Source organism: Schistocerca cancellata, chromosome 7, assembly GCF_023864275.1.
Source record: "Schistocerca cancellata isolate TAMUIC-IGC-003103 chromosome 7, iqSchCanc2.1, whole genome shotgun sequence".
NCBI lineage: Eukaryota > Metazoa > Arthropoda > Insecta > Orthoptera > Acrididae > Schistocerca > Schistocerca cancellata.
In genome coordinates this window covers 344,367,432-344,386,944 of record NC_064632.1, presented here as the reverse complement: position 1 = coordinate 344,386,944, position 19,513 = coordinate 344,367,432, and the positions used below count along the sequence as shown (strand labels likewise).

At 39.6% G+C, this 19,513-nt stretch overlaps 1 protein-coding gene across 1 annotated transcript in view; it reads right to left on the bottom strand.

Moving 5' to 3' along the window:
• The window catches only part of LOC126091918 (xanthine dehydrogenase), a 252,930-nt gene that overhangs the window by 106,431 nt on the left and 126,986 nt on the right, over window positions 1–19,513 (bottom strand). The window contains exons 2-4 of the mRNA XM_049907235.1: window positions 12,162–12,219; window positions 8,681–8,777; window positions 3,244–3,479 (exon numbers count right to left, since the gene is read on the bottom strand). Coding sequence (XP_049763192.1) covers window positions 3,244–3,479; window positions 8,681–8,777; window positions 12,162–12,219 — 391 coding nt within the window. The remainder of the gene's footprint in view (window positions 1–3,243; window positions 3,480–8,680; window positions 8,778–12,161; window positions 12,220–19,513) is intronic.

Genomic DNA, 19,513 nt, shown 5'->3' with positions numbered 1-19,513 from the left:
TAATCTACAAATAACACACCACAGTCCATACATCAGTGCTCAAATCTTGTTTAACAAATTTCCAAAAGACTTATGTGTGCATGATGGAAATATCTTCAAAAAGAAGCTTAAACTATTCCTGACAAAGAAATGTTTACACTCATTTTCTGAATTTTCAGTTGAAAATATGTGATCTTACAGTTTTTATTAAAAATAAGACATATTTTAATAGTATACCTACTTTTGTGGCTTGACTCTCTCTTTTGTGTGCTTGTATTGCAGTTTCTTAAATTATATCACTGATCTGTTTTGTTTGTATTTTACAATAAATTCTCAAAATGACAGAAAACAATATTAACATTTGCAAAAGTCGTCTTTGTTAACTCTATGCAGAAAGAGAAATTAATTAATTAATAAAAGAAAACAGTTCAGCAAAATATACACTTGATTTTCTTTGAGCCTTGAACCATTGTGCTTGCTTCCCAGATTGAATAATTATCATGATATAAAAATGTCACTGCAAATATGCAACTGCCTCGGAAGTTTTCATATACACTTACAGACAACCCTCTTATTAATAACCAAAATGAATAGTCTAATCACTAACCAAGTAAAACAGGTCCAGATGACCCAACAAAGTCACAGAATTTCACTGTAGCCATAACACTCAGGTAAATACTGCAATAATAGTTTTACCAAGTTAGCTTACTCCCAGTCTGGCTGAGTGGCACCTCATGCACCAGGACTCATTATTCCATTAAAAATTACATCCCACTACTTGAAAAACTAATGAAATTATGATTGTACCACTCTGAACAGTGTCATGCAGTCTTTCTTGTGATTGTAACTTTTGTGCAATAGCACAGTTCCAATGACTTTTGTATCTGACCAATCTGTACACCAACATATTACTCATGAAGCATTCAAGATAGATGTATCTACAACTAAAATTAAGAAAATACACTGTAGTTATTAATCTCTGGGTGTAAATTTTTCAATACGTTATATTCCCAGACATTTCATATCTCACTAAAAGTTTTTAAAAGTAAAACACAAAAATAGCTAAATAAAAAGCCTTTCAGCACACTTGAAGAATTAGAAAACTGTTCAAAAGACAATCTAAATTAATAAATGAGTGGTAAAACTAATTACATCCTCATTCAAGGCATGACGTATCTTTTATTGCAGAGTATTCTTTTACATATAGACACTTGTTATTTGGCCACGCATAAATTAGTAAATAATGTGCACTGATATGGAATGTCAATCTCCATTGCAAAAGATGTTCTTAAATTATTCATGGCAACATTAATTACATGTAAATGCTTCATGATGGATGGACAAATAAATAAAACAAAAAATAGCTGCTACAGAAATTGTCTCAAATAGTTCAAAACAATGTTTGATGATTAAGCATACTCGTAAGTCATGGGTTCTTATTGGTTAATTTCCTAGACCTGCTAGAGTGGTGATTGGGCTTATTGCCTCCAATAACATCTCCAAATAATAAACCTAAAATCTCTTTGCTCATGCAGCACATATCAGAATGGCTGCCTTGAAAATGGACCCACATCTAATTCCATTAATTTGTTTGAATTACAAATCCAAAACAAATGTACAGATGGAAAGTGTTCTTGTAGAGTAAAAAACTGGATGGAAACAAACTTCTCTTTATATTAATAATCACTACATCACTGATAGTCTTTGTTTCTCATGGTGTTCAAAATGGCTATTGTAAAATGTAGCACATTTTTAACAGCAGTTCAAAATATGCCCCATACATGTACAGTCCCTTCACTGAAAATATACGTAATTCATTTACATATTTTTAAATATGATTTAAAAGAGATTGCTGTTGCCATTCTCTCTCACAGGCACAATAACATTACTCTTCATCAGTACATAAATCAATTATAATAAGGAAAGTTGTGCCAGAACATAAGTAATTTAGGAACAAAGGAGACAACACACCAAACTGCAGAAATGTTGAGTTGTTGAAAGGCACACAAAAAGAAACTGAAAAACTTGCTAGCTTTCAGATGTAATCCTTTGACGAGCTAGAGTACACACACACACACACACACACACACACACACACACACACACACACTGGTGTGCCTACATTGTGCCAGCATTGTGTGTCCAGCTAGCACAATATAGGTCCACAGGTGTTGTTGCCAATGGCAGACTGGAAATGGTCAACAGCTGTAAAGTTTTATAACTGTTTGCAAGTACCAACCATTAACTATGGCAAACTATTAGAATATCACCCACATCACTTTTATCGAAAGAACCTGACATGCATACCAAGGAGTAAACTTACATGGTAAAGTTTTCTCTAACACCCACAGTCTGACCAGAGAGAGTGCTCATATGTGTGTAAGTTGTGCTTGTGTGAATGTGTGTGTGTCTTCTGCTTTGGAAGGAGACCTTGTGGCTGAAAGCTTAAATGTGTAGCAGTCTTCTGGTTGTGCCTGCCTGTGACTCAATGTTTCCTCTGTATGGTAGCAGCAATCTAGCCTTTTCATAATATTGTTGTTATTCCATCCTGGACTTTCCATTGTTAGAGAACCAGCAAGTTATTTATGTGGTATTCTTTGTCATTAGATTGACAGCATTCTTTGTCAAGGAACTATCAGATACAGTTTTAAAGAAACTGATCTTTCATGTGCTAAACATTCCTGCCACATATGTGCTTACAATAGCAATTATGATTTGATTATTAAAGGAATTGGTGAGAATGCTGAAATGTGATTATAATGTAAATGGGAGAAAAAGTCCCACAGAGCTGCTTCAAGAAAACTGTGAAGTCAGATGCTTGCGAACCAGAATATGCTTTCAGAATTTTCTGCATTCACCATACAAGCATACAGGTTGGTCTCCATTATCCATCTAAAACATATTGTTCTGGGGAAAAGAATTAGTCATTACTAATTACTTAACATGACTTGTAGAAACATGACACTATGTTCTTCCCCATTTTCGTGTGTATTAAGTTAGTGGATGTCAGGCTAACAATAACGACATAGCAAGCGGTTATATTTATGGTGGTTTGTGCAAGAAATTAAATCTGTTAACTTAAGAAGATGGAAACTAATCAGATACTTTACTGACATTGTATTTCTCTTGACTCCAACTATTACGATTAATGCTGTATACAAAATGTTGAAATACATAAAATCTTGTAACAGTATTATGTGTCTTAAATAATAAAGAAATTTTTAAAAGTATTGAAAGAAAAGAGTTTGTGTCACTAAACCATACCTTGGAATGCTACTTCAAGGTCGTCCATTGTGGGACAACTTTTGTTCCGAAGCAATGTGTACATTGACATAACGATTCCTGGAGTACAGAAGCCACACTGTGAACCATGTGCTTTTGCAATCCTTTCTTGCACTGGGTGTAAACGAGTCTTTGTGCTTCCAATTCCTTCCACTGTTGTGACTGCTAGACCATGCATTGCACACACTGGTGCTAGGCAGGCATTTGCTGCTAAATGACTTATTCATAGTCAAGGAATTATCTGTGAATAAAGCTATGGGAATAAAATGTGTTTTGACATACAATGATTCTATATGCAGGAATTCTTTTTACTCTGTCTACAGCAGCATTCTACCACCTCTTCTATGAAATATCCAGATAGCACTCCTGCTCCCAGTTACTTGATACTTGGGATGATCCAGGTGAAACATTTAACTCTTTTATTACCACACAACGTACCTATCAAGCCCTTGACCAACATCCCATATAAGACAGGGCCACTTGCAAAAGTGGCCATATCATACACCTATACCACATATGCTGCAACTACTGCACAACTTTCTATACTAGAATGAACACATCCCAACTGTCCATATGACTGAATGGCCACTGTCAAACTGTGACCAAGGATAAGATTGACAGCCACTTACAAATCACACAGATTAGCTGGTCAACTCCTTCTGGATCTCCTTTCTTCCTGATTTTTCATTTTTAATGTAACATATTTTAATGTATTCTTCAGTTTCAGAGATATACACTGATCAGCCAGAACATTATGACCACCAACCTACTATTGATATATACCTGTCCAGGTGATAGCAGCATCACCAGTGAGGAATGAGTGCTAGTCAGACACACGCACAGTGCACATAGTATCAATGAGTGTGCTGTCTTTGTGTAGAACAGGGAAGGCATGCAATATATCTGTGTTTGACCAATGGCAGAATGTGATAGGCTGGAGGCTCACCATGAGCATTTCAGAAACTGCATGACTTTTCAGGTATTTGAGAAGAATTGTAGTGAGTCTCTTCAACACATGGTGTAACCATGTACAGATGTCATGTGATTGGGCAGCCACCCCTTGATGCAGATGTTGGGCTTTGTAGGCTGGGCTGATTGGTAAAACAGGACAGGTGGTGAACCATGGCAGAACTGACATCAGACTTTAATGCTAGGCAGAGTAAGAGTGTGTCTGAATACACATTGCATTGAACACTCCTAAAAATGGGCCTCTGCAGCCAATGATTCATGGATGTGCCAATGTTAAAACCATGATGTCAGCAACTACTACTGAAATAGGCACATGACCATCAGCACTGGCCATTGGTGCAGTGGCAGAGTGTTACATGGTTTGATGGGTCCCAATACCTTCTTCATCATGCTGATTGGAGGGTGCAAATTTGTCATCTTCCAGAGAAACAGCTGCTTGACTCCTGTACTGTGGAATGGCGACAAGCTAGCAGCGACTCCATTATGCTCTAGGGAATGTTCACATGGGGATCCACAGGTCCAGTGGAGCTCATGCAAGGCACCATTACAGCCGAGGAGTATTTACACTAGTTGCAGACCACGTACTCCCTTTCATGATGATCATGTTTCCCGATGGCAGTGGCATTTTTCAGCTGGATAATGCACCATCTCACAAGGCCAGGAGTGTGATGGAATGGTTTGAGGAACACAGTGGTGAGTTTCAACTGATGTGCTGGCTCCCCAGCTTGCCAGATCTGAACTTGATCAAAAACATCTGGGATGTGATTGAATATCAGAGCTCATCGCCCCCTCTCCAGAATTTACGGGACTTAGGTGACATACGTGAGCAGATGCAGTGCCAGCTCCCTCCAGCGGCCTACCAAGGCCTCACTGCTTTCATTCCACGCTGTATCACCACTGTTATCTGAGCCAAAGGTGGACATACCAGCTATTAGGTAAGTAGTCATAATTTTCTGGCTGATCAGTGTGTATTGTTTCATCAGCATACCTTAAGTTTTTTTATTATTTGATTTCTGATTCTAATACCAGTTTCATACTGTTAGGCCTACAGAGTTCATTTTTTATCCACCAACTAAGTTAAGGAGAAATCTAGATTTAATAGAGCATTGTTGACTCCCCTCCTATTCCAAAATTTTCTGTGTATCATTGTTACAGTTTACTACAGCTTCTTCACTTTTATATACACTCCTGGAAATTGAAATAAGAACACCGTGAATTCATTGTCCCAGGAAGGGGAAACTTTATTGACACATTCCTGGGGTCAGATACATCACATGATCACACTGACAGAACCACAGGCACATAGACACAGGCAACAGAGCATGCACAATGTCGGCACTAGTACAGTGTATATCCACCTTTCGCAGCAATGCAGGCTGCTATTCTCCCATGGAGACGATCGTAGAGATGCTGGATGTAGTCCTGTGGAACGGCTTGCCATGCCATTTCCACCTGGCGCCTCAGTTGGACCAGCGTTCGTGCTGGACGTGCAGACCGCGTGAGACGACGCTTCATCCAGTCCCAAACATGCTCAATGGGGGACAGATCCGGAGATCTTGCTGGCCAGGGTAGTTGACTTACACCTTCTAGAGCACGTTGGGTGGCACGGGATACATGCGGACGTGCATTGTCCTGTTGGAACAGCAAGTTCCCTTGCCGGTCTAGGAATGGTAGAACGATGGGTTCGATGACGGTTTGGATGTACCGTGCACTATTCAGTGTCCCCTCGACGATCACCAGTGGTGTACGGCCAGTGTAGGAGACCGCTCCCCACACCATGATGCCGGGTGTTGGCCCTGTGTGCCTCGGTCGTATGCAGTCCTGATTGTGGCGCTCACCTGCACGGCGCCAAACACGCATACGACCATCATTGGCACCAAGGCAGAAGCGACTCTCATCGCTGAAGACGACACGTCTCCATTCGTCCCTCCATTCACGCCTGTCGCGACACCACTGGAGGCGGGCTGCACGATGTTGGGGCGTGAGCGGAAGACGGCCTAACGGTGTGTGGGACCGTAGCCCAGCTTCATGGAGACAGTTGCGAATGGTCCTCGCCGATACCCCAGGAGCAACAGTGTCCCTAATTTGCTGGGAAGTGGCGGTGCGGTCCCCTACGGCACTGCGTAGGATCCTACGGTCTTGGCGTGCATCCGTGCGTCGCTGCGGTCCGGTCCCAGGTCGACGGGCACGTGCGCCTTCCGCCGACCACTGGCAACAACATCGATGTACTGTGAAGACCTCACGCCCCACGTGTTGAGCAATTCGGCGGTACGTCCACCCAGCCTCCTGCATGCCCACTATACGCCCTCACTCAAAGTCCGTCAACTGCACATACGGTTCACGTCCACGCTGTCGCGGCATGCTACCAGTGTTAAAGACTGCGATGGAGCTCCATATGCCATGGCAAACTGGCTGACACTGACGGCGGCGGTGCACAAATGCTGCGCAGCTAGCGCCATTCGACGGCCAACACCGCGGTTCCTGGTGTGTCCGCTGTGCCATGCGTGTGATCATTGCTTGTACAGCCCTCTCGTAGTGTCCGGAGCAAGTATGGTGGGTCTGACACACCGGTGTCAATGTGTTCTTTTTTCCATTTCCAGGAGTGTAGTTTTCTCATTAACTGCATCAGGTGCTCTCATATCCCCATAATTTCTAGTATTTCCAGCAAGTTTTAGTATTTTATACAGTCAAATGTTTTGATGCAGTCCATGAAGCGTACATTCAGATCCTACAGATAATCTCTGTTCTTTTTTTCCTTTAACAAACTAATTGTAGCAATTTCATTTCTGGTGCCTCTTGCCTTCCGAAAACCTGATAATTCCCTTGTGGCTCTCTATTCATGTACACTTACCAAATGAATATTTAATGTTCCACTTCATTCAAATGGTACTTTGTAAGCGGACTTCTCCAGTCTTCCTAAATGTATGAGCAGGGCATTTCTTTAAAGTAGCAGCACTTCTGCAAATCATAAAAAACTTCAGCAGGGTTATGAGTTTTAAATGAGGACCACTCTATAACATATTCTCCCCACCCACCATTGCCCTAGGATTGCTTTTCCTATTTTTCCAACACTTTTTGATAACCTATTCTCCTTTTGAAGTCATTTGCTTGCACTGTGATTCTTTCCCTATTAATACTTTTGCTGTAAGATGTTAGACTTATCTATCATTACATAAATCAGCCCTGTTACTGGCAAAATCTGTTCCATGAAAGGAATCATCACCATTAAACTTTTCATATACCAACTTGAGTGCAGCCTTGAGCCCAGCCTTTTATAAACACACAAAACTATGATAAAGTTGTCTATAATAATGAATATACATGAAGCGTATATAGTGACAACACACAGTAGCCCACTGCAGAACACATTGTGCAACATGATACTCATGACTTTTTGCTGTTTTACCACTTATGTTATCTACATTATCTCTCCTCGCGTCAGTTCCTCAGAATTTTACAGATGGACTCTTGCTACAAATATTCTTGGTCTTACCTGGCATACATTTGTCATAATTTTCTAGGCTTGTTCTTTTTTCTTCTTTTGTTGTCTCTGTTCAGGGTCTTCACATTTTTTTCATCCTCTGTACCATTTATCATGTATTTAATTTCTCCTTGTTTTTGGAATATTTACAAGGTTTTTCCACTCATCACTGACTTTCCTACTGTCTTTTTCACCAGTTTTCAGATATTTTCTGCTAATAAGTGTACCCTGACCCACCCTGGGTCCTGAATGACTTTACTTTTTGCTTAAATCCTTCCATTCTCTTGTTCTCCTTTACTTTCTTCTGCCAGAAGAAGGACTCCACAGTTTTAAAACTAGCAGTTTTACTTGTTTCTACATGTTAGCAGATGGCTGCCAATTCCTAAGTGGATTACTTCTAGTTGTCTTACAAATACCTTACATACTGAATCATATGTCCTTTCACATGAAATAATCATGCATAATCCCACAGCAGAGATTTAATTGTACTGTGTTGGTTGAATGCTCTATATTTATGATATTTGCTTTAATTCCATGATGCAAACTTATGATGCACTATGTGTGTTATGAATTTGTTGCAGATCAATATACTACATGCTTATTATTTCCTACTGATATTTTGCATGCAACGTGAGGCTACCATCTACCCTAGGTGTAATTTACTCTCAAATCTTTGTGGATCACCACTAGAAAGACTGCACTACAAACAGTTGTAGCACTCAGTGGCACAGAATTGTACTGAATGACAACAGTTACCACATTTGAAATTGCTCTTTAGATTTAGAAAAAACAACCAAAAAATTGTTCAAACAAATTTCGGGCTTGCAGCCGGTCATCGTTCAATGCCCGAAATTTGTTTGAACAGTCAATTCGCCGGGAAAATTTTAAAATTCACAACCAAAAAATTATTCAGAGTGCCTCGTATCATGTCAGCTTCGTTCCTGTTATGTTGGCACTGTAAAAGGATACGATACTTTGTTGAGTTTATGATCATACTTCGAAATCATGACAGTGCATGCTCCACAGCCACCTTCGGCACAACCAAGCTTTGTGCCACATAGCCGAACTGTTGAAGAGTTAAGGAAAACAGAAGGAAAATATAAACTGACATAGAAGTGCATTTTACAGCTAAGATATTTGAGATTACTCTTTTCTTGCAAAAAAACAGTACAATTGTAGCACAAAGAAGTGACACTATAAAACAACATGATTTAATGAGTCTTATTGACATGACATACTGTTCTGTAAGTCATTCCTTACAAATGGCCCTTGTTTAAGCCATCTGAAAGGAAAATGAGCTCCAAATCCCTCTCGTCCCTGGGTTAATTTCCAATTTAATGTTTAATTTTTCCCATTTCTGACAGTATTTTTGTTTCTTGTGACAGACAGAGGAATTTATTTGAGTCTAACAAATGTCTGTGTTCACGAAAATCAGGACCAATTATTTTGTGTGATTTATTTGTACTTAATTGGTGTTCATTAAAAGAGGCACACATGCAACGGATACCTATCACAAAGTAGTAGGAATTGTATGTCTGGTAACTGCTAAACTAAGTGAATCAATGGCTGTAGACTTTCCCAGTTTGTACCACTGATGAAAGGTCCTGTGTTTCCAGCTGGGAGTTATGCTACAATGAAGCTTTGACAAGTTTTGAGCATGATGAGTATGACACTCCTCAAAACATCACAGTTTCTCAACATCACCACCTAGCTGAAAACCTAAGAGCTTTTCATTGCTGTGAATCAATAGTTTTGAGCTTTTTGAGTAAGAAATTGTGCTTTGTAAACTCCATCTCTTCCCCCTCCACAGAACTAAAATTACTTGCACAGCTCCCCCCATCCCTTGTTTGGATACTGTGTGTGTTCTTGATGACTATCATTTATCACTCATGAACATCTTCAGATTTGTGAAATTCACTCAAAAAGTTTCTTAATCGATATATTTACACCAGATAATATGAAGATGACAACAGAAAGTTTTCAATATTTACCTACCATTTCATATGTTTGCTATGCTTTCACCTCTTCAAACTGCCTGTAGTATTACAGAAGAAGAAGAAAACATGGAAGAAGAATATATAATAGCATATACCCATACAACATGGACACCACTGCTTCATATTATTGAGGACACTCAACAGAGGCAAGATTCAAAGTATATAAATGTGGCTCATACTGTGGCAATGCCTAGGACCTATCCAGCCAGCAACTAAAAAATATATTCAAGGGAAGCAGACACATAATTGTCAGGGTCAGCCTTCGCACAGAGAAACACAATATGACCATGGACCACACATTCACCAGACAGCATCCCAGGTGCTGATAGAGGGTACTGGCCCCACGGACCTATTCTCCTCCGTGGGCCATGTGAATGGGTGTAGTGCTTACACCAGTGCTAAAGCCACCACAGTGATGACGCCATGTTTCGTGTCAGTGATCAGCTAGTGGACTTGTCAGATTTCTTTTTTTCCTTCTACCTCAGGCAGTCATATAACTGCAAGGGCCAATCCTTCCCACAGACAGACACAAAATGACCATGGTCCACATTGTCACCAGACAGTATCCCAGGTGCCAAAGAGGGCATTGTTCCCATGGACCAAATCTCCTTCGTGGGCCATGTGACTATATGTAATGTTTAGGGTATCCTGGTGCTTGGGCTATACAAGGTGTTACAAAAAGGTACAGCCAAACTTTCAGGAAACATTCCTCACACACAAAGAAAGAAAATATGTTATGTGGACATGTGTGCGGAAACGCTTACTTTCCATGTTAGAGCTCATTTTACTACTTCTCTTCAAATCACATTAATCATGGAATGGAAACACACAGCAACAGAACGTACCATCATGACTTCAAACACTTTGTTACAGGAAATGTTCAAAATGTCCTCCGTTAGCAAGGATACATGCATCCACCCTCCATCACATGGAATCCCTGATGCGCTGATGCAGCCCTGGAGAATGGCATATTGTATCACAGCCGTCCACAATACGAGCATGAAGAGTCTCTACATTTGGTACCGGGGTTGCGTACACAAGAGCTTTCAAATGCCCCCATAAATGAAAGTCAAGAGGGTTGAGGTCAGGAGAGCGTGGAGGCTATGGAATTGGTCCGCCTCTACCAATCCATTGGTCACTGAATCTGTTGTTGAGAAGCGTATGAACACTTCGACCGAAATGTGCAGGAGCTCCATCGTGCATGAACCACATGTTGTGTCATACTTGTAGAGGCACATGTTCTAGCAACACAGGTAGAGTATCCCGTATGAAATCATGATAACGTGCTCCATTGAGCGTAGGTGGAAGAACATGGGGCCCAATCAAGACATCACCAACAATGCCTGCCCAAACGTTCACTGAAAATCTGTGTTGATGACGTGATTTCACAATTGCGTGCGGATTCTCGTCAGCCCACACATATTGATTGTGAAAATTTACAATTTGATCACGTTGGAATGAAGCCTCATCCGTAAAGAGAACATTTGCACTGAAATGAGGATTGACACATTGTTGGATGAACCATTCGCAGAAGTGTACCCGTGGAGGCCAATCAGCTGCTGAGCTGCTGATAGTGCCTGCACACGCTGTACATGGTATGGAAATAACTGGTTCTCCTGTAGCACCCTCCATACAGTGACGTGGTCAACGTTACCTTGTACAGCAGCAACTTCTCTGACACTGACATTAGGGATATCGCCAATTTCATGAAGAATTGCCTCATCCATTGCAGGTATCCTCGTCATTCTAGGTCTTCCCCAGTCACAAGTCATAGGCTGGAATGTTCCGTGCTCCCTAAGACACCGATCAATTGCTTCGAACGTCTTCCTGTTGGGACACCATCGTTCTGGAAATCTGTCTCGATACACACGTACCGCGCCACGGCTATTGCCCCGTGCTAATCCATACATCAAATGGGCATCTGCCAACTCCGCATTTGTAAACATTGCACTGGCTGTAAAACCACGTTCGTGATGAACACTAACCTGTTGATGCTACGTGATTGTAACTTTTGTGCAATAGCACAGTGCCAATGACTTTTGTATCTGACCAATCTGTACACCAACATACTGATGTGCTTGATGCTATTACTGTAGAGCAATGAGTCGCATGTCAACACAAGCACCGAAGTCAACATTTACTTCCTTTAATTGGGCCAACTGGTGGTGAATCGAGGAAGTACGGTACATACTGACGAAACTAAAATGAACTATAATATGGAAATTAAGCGTTTCCGGACACATGTCCACATAATATCTTTTCTTTATTTGTGTGTGAGGAATGTTTCCTGAGAGTTTGACCGTACCTTCTTGTAACACCCTGTATTTAGACTGGTGCTTAAGCCACTCCAAGTGGACTTCCTGGACCAGGCACCAAATGCAGTCACATTTCATTAATCAGAAACTCACTTTGGAGCCACTACAGTGATGACACCAAGTTGCACAAAAGGATACGTTTGTTACGCAGGTAATACAGCAGCGTCCATTCCGGGTCCACATTTGCATCAACCACCTGCAAAAAATATTAACATGAATATTTTCAGTACTTAAGACTCTACAAATTACATAAGCCATACTGAATCTAAAATCAAAGAAAGTGTTAAGACAAAGTACACAGAAAGCCATGTAATTAAAAAACCATAATTGCAACAAATGTGTAAGGAGATGCAGAGTAAAATAAATCAATAATCATTCCAGACCTTTGTGAACAGAAGCATATGTTGGATAATGAATATCATATGGCTTGAAAATTATTATTATTGTTTACATGAACAGAGTATAAGAAGCTGCCAGGTTAGCCGAGGGCGCTAATGTGCTGCTTCCTGAACTTGAGTAGGTGCGCTGGCCTTGGATCGAATCCACCCGGAGGATTGACGATGAGGACCGGTGTGCTGGCCAGCCCGTATGAGGTTTTTAGGTGGTGAATACACTGGGCTGGTGCCCATGCCCCACCTCAGTTACACAACTCACAGACATTTGAAAATGTTTGTACTATTTCATGGCTTACACTAGATGCAGACAGCTGGGGTACACTAATTCCATCCCGGAGGGGTCAGTGGTTGGCGACAGGAAGGGCATCCAGCCATCCTCTGCCACTAACATCACCAAATCCATAGTAACAAGGCCGACCCCATGTTGACATGGGACAAAAGCCCAAAGAAAATAATGATGATGATGATGACACGAACAGGATATAGGAGTGTAGGCTCACAGGGAGCCAGAGCATTTAATATTGTCTGAACTGGATTTATTGAAATATTGTTTGAATTGGAATTATTGGAGATATTTGAAAAGTTGCTTTTGAGGACAAATATTTAGTACCCCTATCTACTATGGGTATTGAGAGAGCAGTGGCGCCGTGCAAGCACTTAGCAGTAAGGTCGCCACAACCACCCTTAAATTGCAAGATTAGCATGTCACATGGGTTATGCCACTATCTTAGATATAAGCCAGCCAGCAAAGAGAGTCAGCATTTGTTCCATGCTGCATAGAGTGTTTAGTCTATCATTATTTTGTTACACCTACAACAACCTTGCTTTGTTTCTGGATTGTCTGGCTTTTGTCAGTGGTATGTTTTCAGTGTGCAGCTGACTAAAACTCTTGCTCTGTTCATGGTTTACATTTTTTTATCAGGAATGGACAGAAAATGACATACTCACACAAGGGAGATGATGTAATTGAATCAGGAAAAGGTTCATCTTCCTTCATTGGAAAAAAAAATTGATTCAACTGGTAGGGTGTAATTCACTTACACAGACACATTTAAATAACTGTTTCAAATGTAGAATAGTTTTTGTCATAATTTGTGTATGTACTATAGTCTGTGTGTTACAGACATTACATTACCATGAGTTTTTAAATGAAATGTTCCATGGACTTTTAAAAACAAATGCTGATCTTAATAGTGTGCATACATTTCATTCATGTAACACAACACTGAAGCATCTGTAAATTTGTAGCTGTAATTCTATATTACATGGTCAATTATGTAGGCACACTTAAATAAGTGCTTCAAACGTAGATTTGTTTTTATCATAATGTGCATATGTACTAACCTGTGTATCTTACAAAATGTAATTTGCCTCAAGTGATAAAGGAGTGAGTGCCTAATTGATGAAAATCTTTCTGTAGTTATGAGTGGCATTATGATCACTTATTTTCTGGAGGATGAGGGATTCATCTTTTCTGTTATTTTTCAAACTAACTCAAAAAGATTCATGCCTTATGGTATAATAAATTTTGCAAGTGACTGATTAAAATGCAGCACAGTTTCTTAACGAGAAGGATTATCTTTTATGCGGACTATGCCACAGACATACAAATATGCAACTATCAAGGACAAAGTTCTCAAACTGCCCTAAAATCATATCCACATTATTCCAATACTTATCACAATGGAAACAGTAATAGCTCATTACTTGTTGAGATTGTAGCATAAAGAATAAAATGAAATGAATCCCAGATTAACTTGCTTGGCTATTTAAACAAAGACTTAGAGATCGCCATGAGAGATATGCCTTAGTCCTGGGAAGCAGCCAAGTTACATCATCTCTGCTGGAGAGCTCTGTTATCTTCAAACCAGGGGTCAAGCTTAAAGTCAGCTGCTAGTCACTATTAGCACAAAAAAGTCCCCGACTTTCTACTTGTGTGCACTAAGAAAGAGGGTCATGCATACTGTTGCTAAGTATCTCATTAGAAAGGTTTTTGCATCTGAATTATTTAAAGACTTATCTGAAGTGTGAGTTGTTTGAATTGTTTGGGAAGTTGCTCCAAACAACAAATTATGAGTAAGTTTAAAAAGGAAAACATTCCTTAATGTTGTGCAAAATTATATTTATTTTGATCACAAACTGGCTTTCAGCTTCTCATGCCATCTTCAAGCATAGATAAACATTATGCATGACTTACACAGATATTATTTGTACAGAAGATATAAAAATGACAGAGTGTTTAATAGGTAATCATTATGTTTTTGTTACATAGAAATAATTACATTAACTAAAAAGTTGGTTTTATGTGGAGATACATTTAATAATTTATGAGAAATAAGATGAATTTACAGTTTGAATCTAGTATTTGTAACAAAAACTTAATTTAACAAAGGGGAAAAAGGAAATTAAGTCTGATCATTTAATTCTAGGCCGGTGTTCTGCGTCACGTGTTTGTGGATTTTCTGTAGGGTCATCTTTTTACTTATCTTGACAGAATGTAAAACTTCACATTCTGCATCATATGAAAGGTTTTTCGTTTAAATATGAACAGAAGAGAATTTGGATATTAAGAAAGTAAGTTTCAACTTCTACTGATCATCTTTTGGCAGAAAACCATTCGTATGATGTAGAATGTGAAGTCTTATAAGGCAAATAATAATAAAAGTAATACAAGGATAATGGAAAGCAGTCCAATTAAATCAGGTGATGCAGATATTATTAGATTAGGAAATGAGACATTAAAGGTAGTCAATGAGTTTAATTTTTTGTGAAGCAAAATAATTGATGATGGCTGTAGAAGAGATGATGTAAAATGCAGACTGTCAACAGCAAAGAAAAGCATGTCTGAAAAAGAGCAATCTGAATCTATATGTAAGTGTTAAGAAGTATTTTCTGAAGATATTTTAATGGAGTGTAGCCTTGTATGGAAGTGAAACATGGATGATAACTGGTTCAGAATGGTTCAGACAAGAAGAGAGTAGAAGATTTTGAAATGTTGGTGCTACAAAAGAACTACAGAAGAAATCAGATGGTTGTATTTTGAACTATTGAGGCAGTACTGAGCTGAATTGTGGAAAAATGAATTTTAAAATACAGCTTGATGAAAAGCAGTGTTTAATAGGGCTCATCCTGAGGCATCAAGGAATCATCAGTTTGGTAACAGAAGGTAGAGAGAGGGAGAGAGAGAGGGGGAGGGAGGGAGAGAGAGGGGGGAGGGAGGGAGAGAGAGGGGGGAGGGAGGGAGAGAGCGCGAGAGAGTCAGTCTGTCAGTGTGCCCACATGCACTCAGAACCATGGTGCAACTTGAAATTTTCACTGACAGAAATTACTGTCAGTGAAGAAGAACCAGTATGTACAGAATAAATCCTTGAATCAACTGACAATTACACCGTAGACCTAGAATTTTATTTATCCACAATAACAGATATAAATGAAATGGTGTAATTGTAAGTAGGTAGTAGTCAATTTCTAATAAATTGAAAGACCATTAAATTTGGTGTTCACAAAGAATCTAGTGTAATGGTAAAAATTATATGCTCCACAACTGCCAATCACAGAACTCCTTTGGCTCAGTTATTATATCTGAGACAGCTGTGGGGTGCCTAAGCTGTGGGATGCCTAAGATCTGGAAGATGAAGTTCTCACTGACGTCACAATGACATGTCCTATCTTGTTGAAAAATGTTAACAAGCAACAAGAGCACCATCTTGAATGCACATGAAGTGCATAAAGAATATGAATCTGGAAAAATATTCCGTACATTAAAAATGCCAGGCCTCATCTACCCAACCCCGCTCTTCACCAAACATGATATTTTTTGCGACTCCAAGCTTTCTGTAGTGTTCTGCGGTCGGCAGGAAAAAGAACCAACAGTCAATTTGAACACACTTTATTATAATTAAAGAAAAAATGCCTTCTTGGCATACACTAAGTTGTAAATGCAAGAGCAACAAGAAAACCCACAACTCTTGTGGTGACAAACCAAATAAGGAAACAAGACAATGGAAGAAAAATACTGACCAAAATCTACTCTATACAATACAAAATAAAATGTGCTACTATAACACTACAGCGAGTGAATACAATGTTAGGGCCAACATAAGTATTGGCCAGAGCTGTTCCTAGTGGTTGGTAAACACAGCCAGTTTGACAATCTAGACATGCATGCTTACAAAGCCAGGTCGGTGGAATGCTACATCAGTCATATGAGTTCCGACTGGTGGAACACTGTCACATGTTGTCTGGTGAAGTAGTTCCATGTTTATTTGGAAAGTCTGTTATTGTTTCTGGTTGCTGGCGATGTTTTTCTCCATGCTCCTAAAAAGGGATCAGCAACTCATTTTGCATGTCGGTTCTGCAGGCCCTCTAACAGTAAGGGGCCATTATGACACTTTTCTGTGGATATGATGCTAACCACAAAGAGAAAATCAAGATTTTTTCAGTAACACACACATCACAACATTGGTCTAGTATGGTCTTTTAGTGAGTGACGTCTAGCCACACTTTTATTAAACATAGTATACAGTGCACCCGCAGGAGAGTTACTCTGTGATATTCGGCAGAGGACATTTAAGTATGGTGCCATCTATCTGTAAATCATTGCACATGCGTGATTTCTGGGCCTGGATATTCTCTGAGCGCATGTTCTATATACTGGGGTGTCAACATCTGAATACTGTCAGTCGTACCTAGCCACCAGCAAGATTCAACCACCTGAAGATGTCAGACAGTTGCTCCAGGGAAACATTGTGGAATTTGTACAATATCATCCGGCGGCAAACCCATGAAGACTATTTACATGATATTTGTTCTTAATATTTACTATTTTAGAATAAGTTACAATGAAATCAAAAGATAAAATAATAAAATTAGTTATGAACAATGCAGGAAAAGATAGTTTGCTACTTACTGTAAAGATAATGTGCTAAGCTGCAGACAGCGCACAATTAAGAGACCCTTATATATGAGCTTACAGCCGTAGCCTTTATTGGAGAAAGATAAACATACACCATTCATCCACACAAGCAAGCACACCTTATGCACACATGACTGCCCTCTCCAGCAACTCTAGATTCTGGTTCGAGCTGCCAGAGTTGGTGTTCATGTGTGTGTGAGGTGTGCTTGCTTGTGTGAATGAACAGTGTGTGTTTCTCTTTTTCCAACAAAGGCTGTGGCTGAAAGCTTATGTGTAAGCGTCTTAATTTTGCCTATCTGCAACATATCATGTTATCTCTACAGTAAGTAGCAATCTAAAATTTTCCAACATTGTTTATATTCCTACCCAGAGTTTCCATTGCTTAAAATTTATTATGGTAATACAAATACCTGGATGTAACACTTAGTATGGATGATATGGAATGACCACACAGGCTGAGTCATGGATAAAGCAGATAGCAGATTTCAATTTATTGATAGAGTACTGGTGAACTGCAAGTCTACAAAGGAGATTGCTTGCAAATCACTCACGTAACCCATTCTACAATATTGCGCAAGTTTGTGGAACCCATACCAAATAGAACTAACAGATGTTAATGAACTTCCTGCGCAAGGTTCTAGAGTAGAATAGCTCATTATCACTGATAATAACCTGGGACATTTTGTGCACATAATTTGGTTTTCATGCCAAACATGGCATTTGAAATTTGTTAACCTTGATAGTGGAGTACATCTTGACAGGGTGAGGCTACAGGAGCAAAGTTTAGGTCAAATATTACTAGAGATTGAGATAGCATTCTGCCAAGTCTGTCATAATGGATTAATAAACAAATTCCTTCACTATGTCATCCAAGGACATTTTATTGTGCTGTGCCATCACTAAAGGCTAGCAGCTCTCAGCCCTCAGAAGCACTTAGAAATGGGAGTACGAGAGGGACCAGTCCTTAGTCAGTATTCCGTTACTTGTAAATATAAATCCTCCTGGTGACATGATCCAATGTACTGAATTGTAATCAATGACTGAGCTTTCCCTTATGCAGACTTTATTAATAACATTGATAAAATCTTGTCTGAAATTTACAGATTATGGAGACATATAATAAAGATTTGGACAAATTGTATCTGCTATACACTTTCCTTGAGGGACATGGGTTGAATTTATACATAAAAGTTCTCATATACAAGATGATGTACTCCACGCTGTAATCGAGGCATCATAAGAGATAGTAGAGTTGATGAACCTCAAAAGTTCAAATCATCCTGAACAAAATACTACACACAATTATAGGATGATCTAAGTTCTTGCTGCACATGCTCTTTCCTTACGCTGTGCGCCCTACATTAGTAAAATTATAAAAGTGTGTTCACAAATATTCTTTGATGAAATGAAAACTTTGTCCCATCAACTCATAAAAACCTTTGTTTAAACCTACAGAAACCCACTATTTCCAAAACATTTAGTTTCGAATCCAATTCCTATTATCATTCACTGACATAAAACATTTGAAGCAGCTCCTCCTGAGTGGAGTGAGGTCATCTCCTTTTTTAAAGGATCAAGGTTAAGCTTACATCTGCATCCAACAGACAGAGTGCTATCGACAGCACTATATGCCCCCAATCAATCAAATACTATGGGAAGGGGTCAAATTTTATTCAGTACCTATGAAGTGGCTTCTCCCGAGTTAAAGGTAGCTCGCTGCATGAGCACGGTTTATCCATATTGGCCAAGAGGGTGAAATCTATGCTCATAAATGCTGTTTACCTGATAATATTTAAAAAGATAAAACTGTGTGGACTGTCACACACTAAATTAGCTGGTGATATTATATTTAAGAAATGATGACGTATGGAATCTACTTTCCAAGTACTAAGTCCACTTACTAAATTATGCTTAGTCACTATTTTATAGAACATAACCTTTATTTGTGTTGTAACCAAAACCAACCGCGGGAACGCCTTGGGCTGCGGGATCGGAGCCGGCGGTGGAGCACGCACCACCGGGTAAACACAAGGACAAGTCAGACGACAGACCAATGACAACAACCGACAATGACCGACTATGACCGATACAACAAGGAAGAGATAAACAATGGGGGCTTATAGAAACCACAACACCAAACACCAACAGTAAATCCACTCGGAACCAGAGCCAGGCAAATG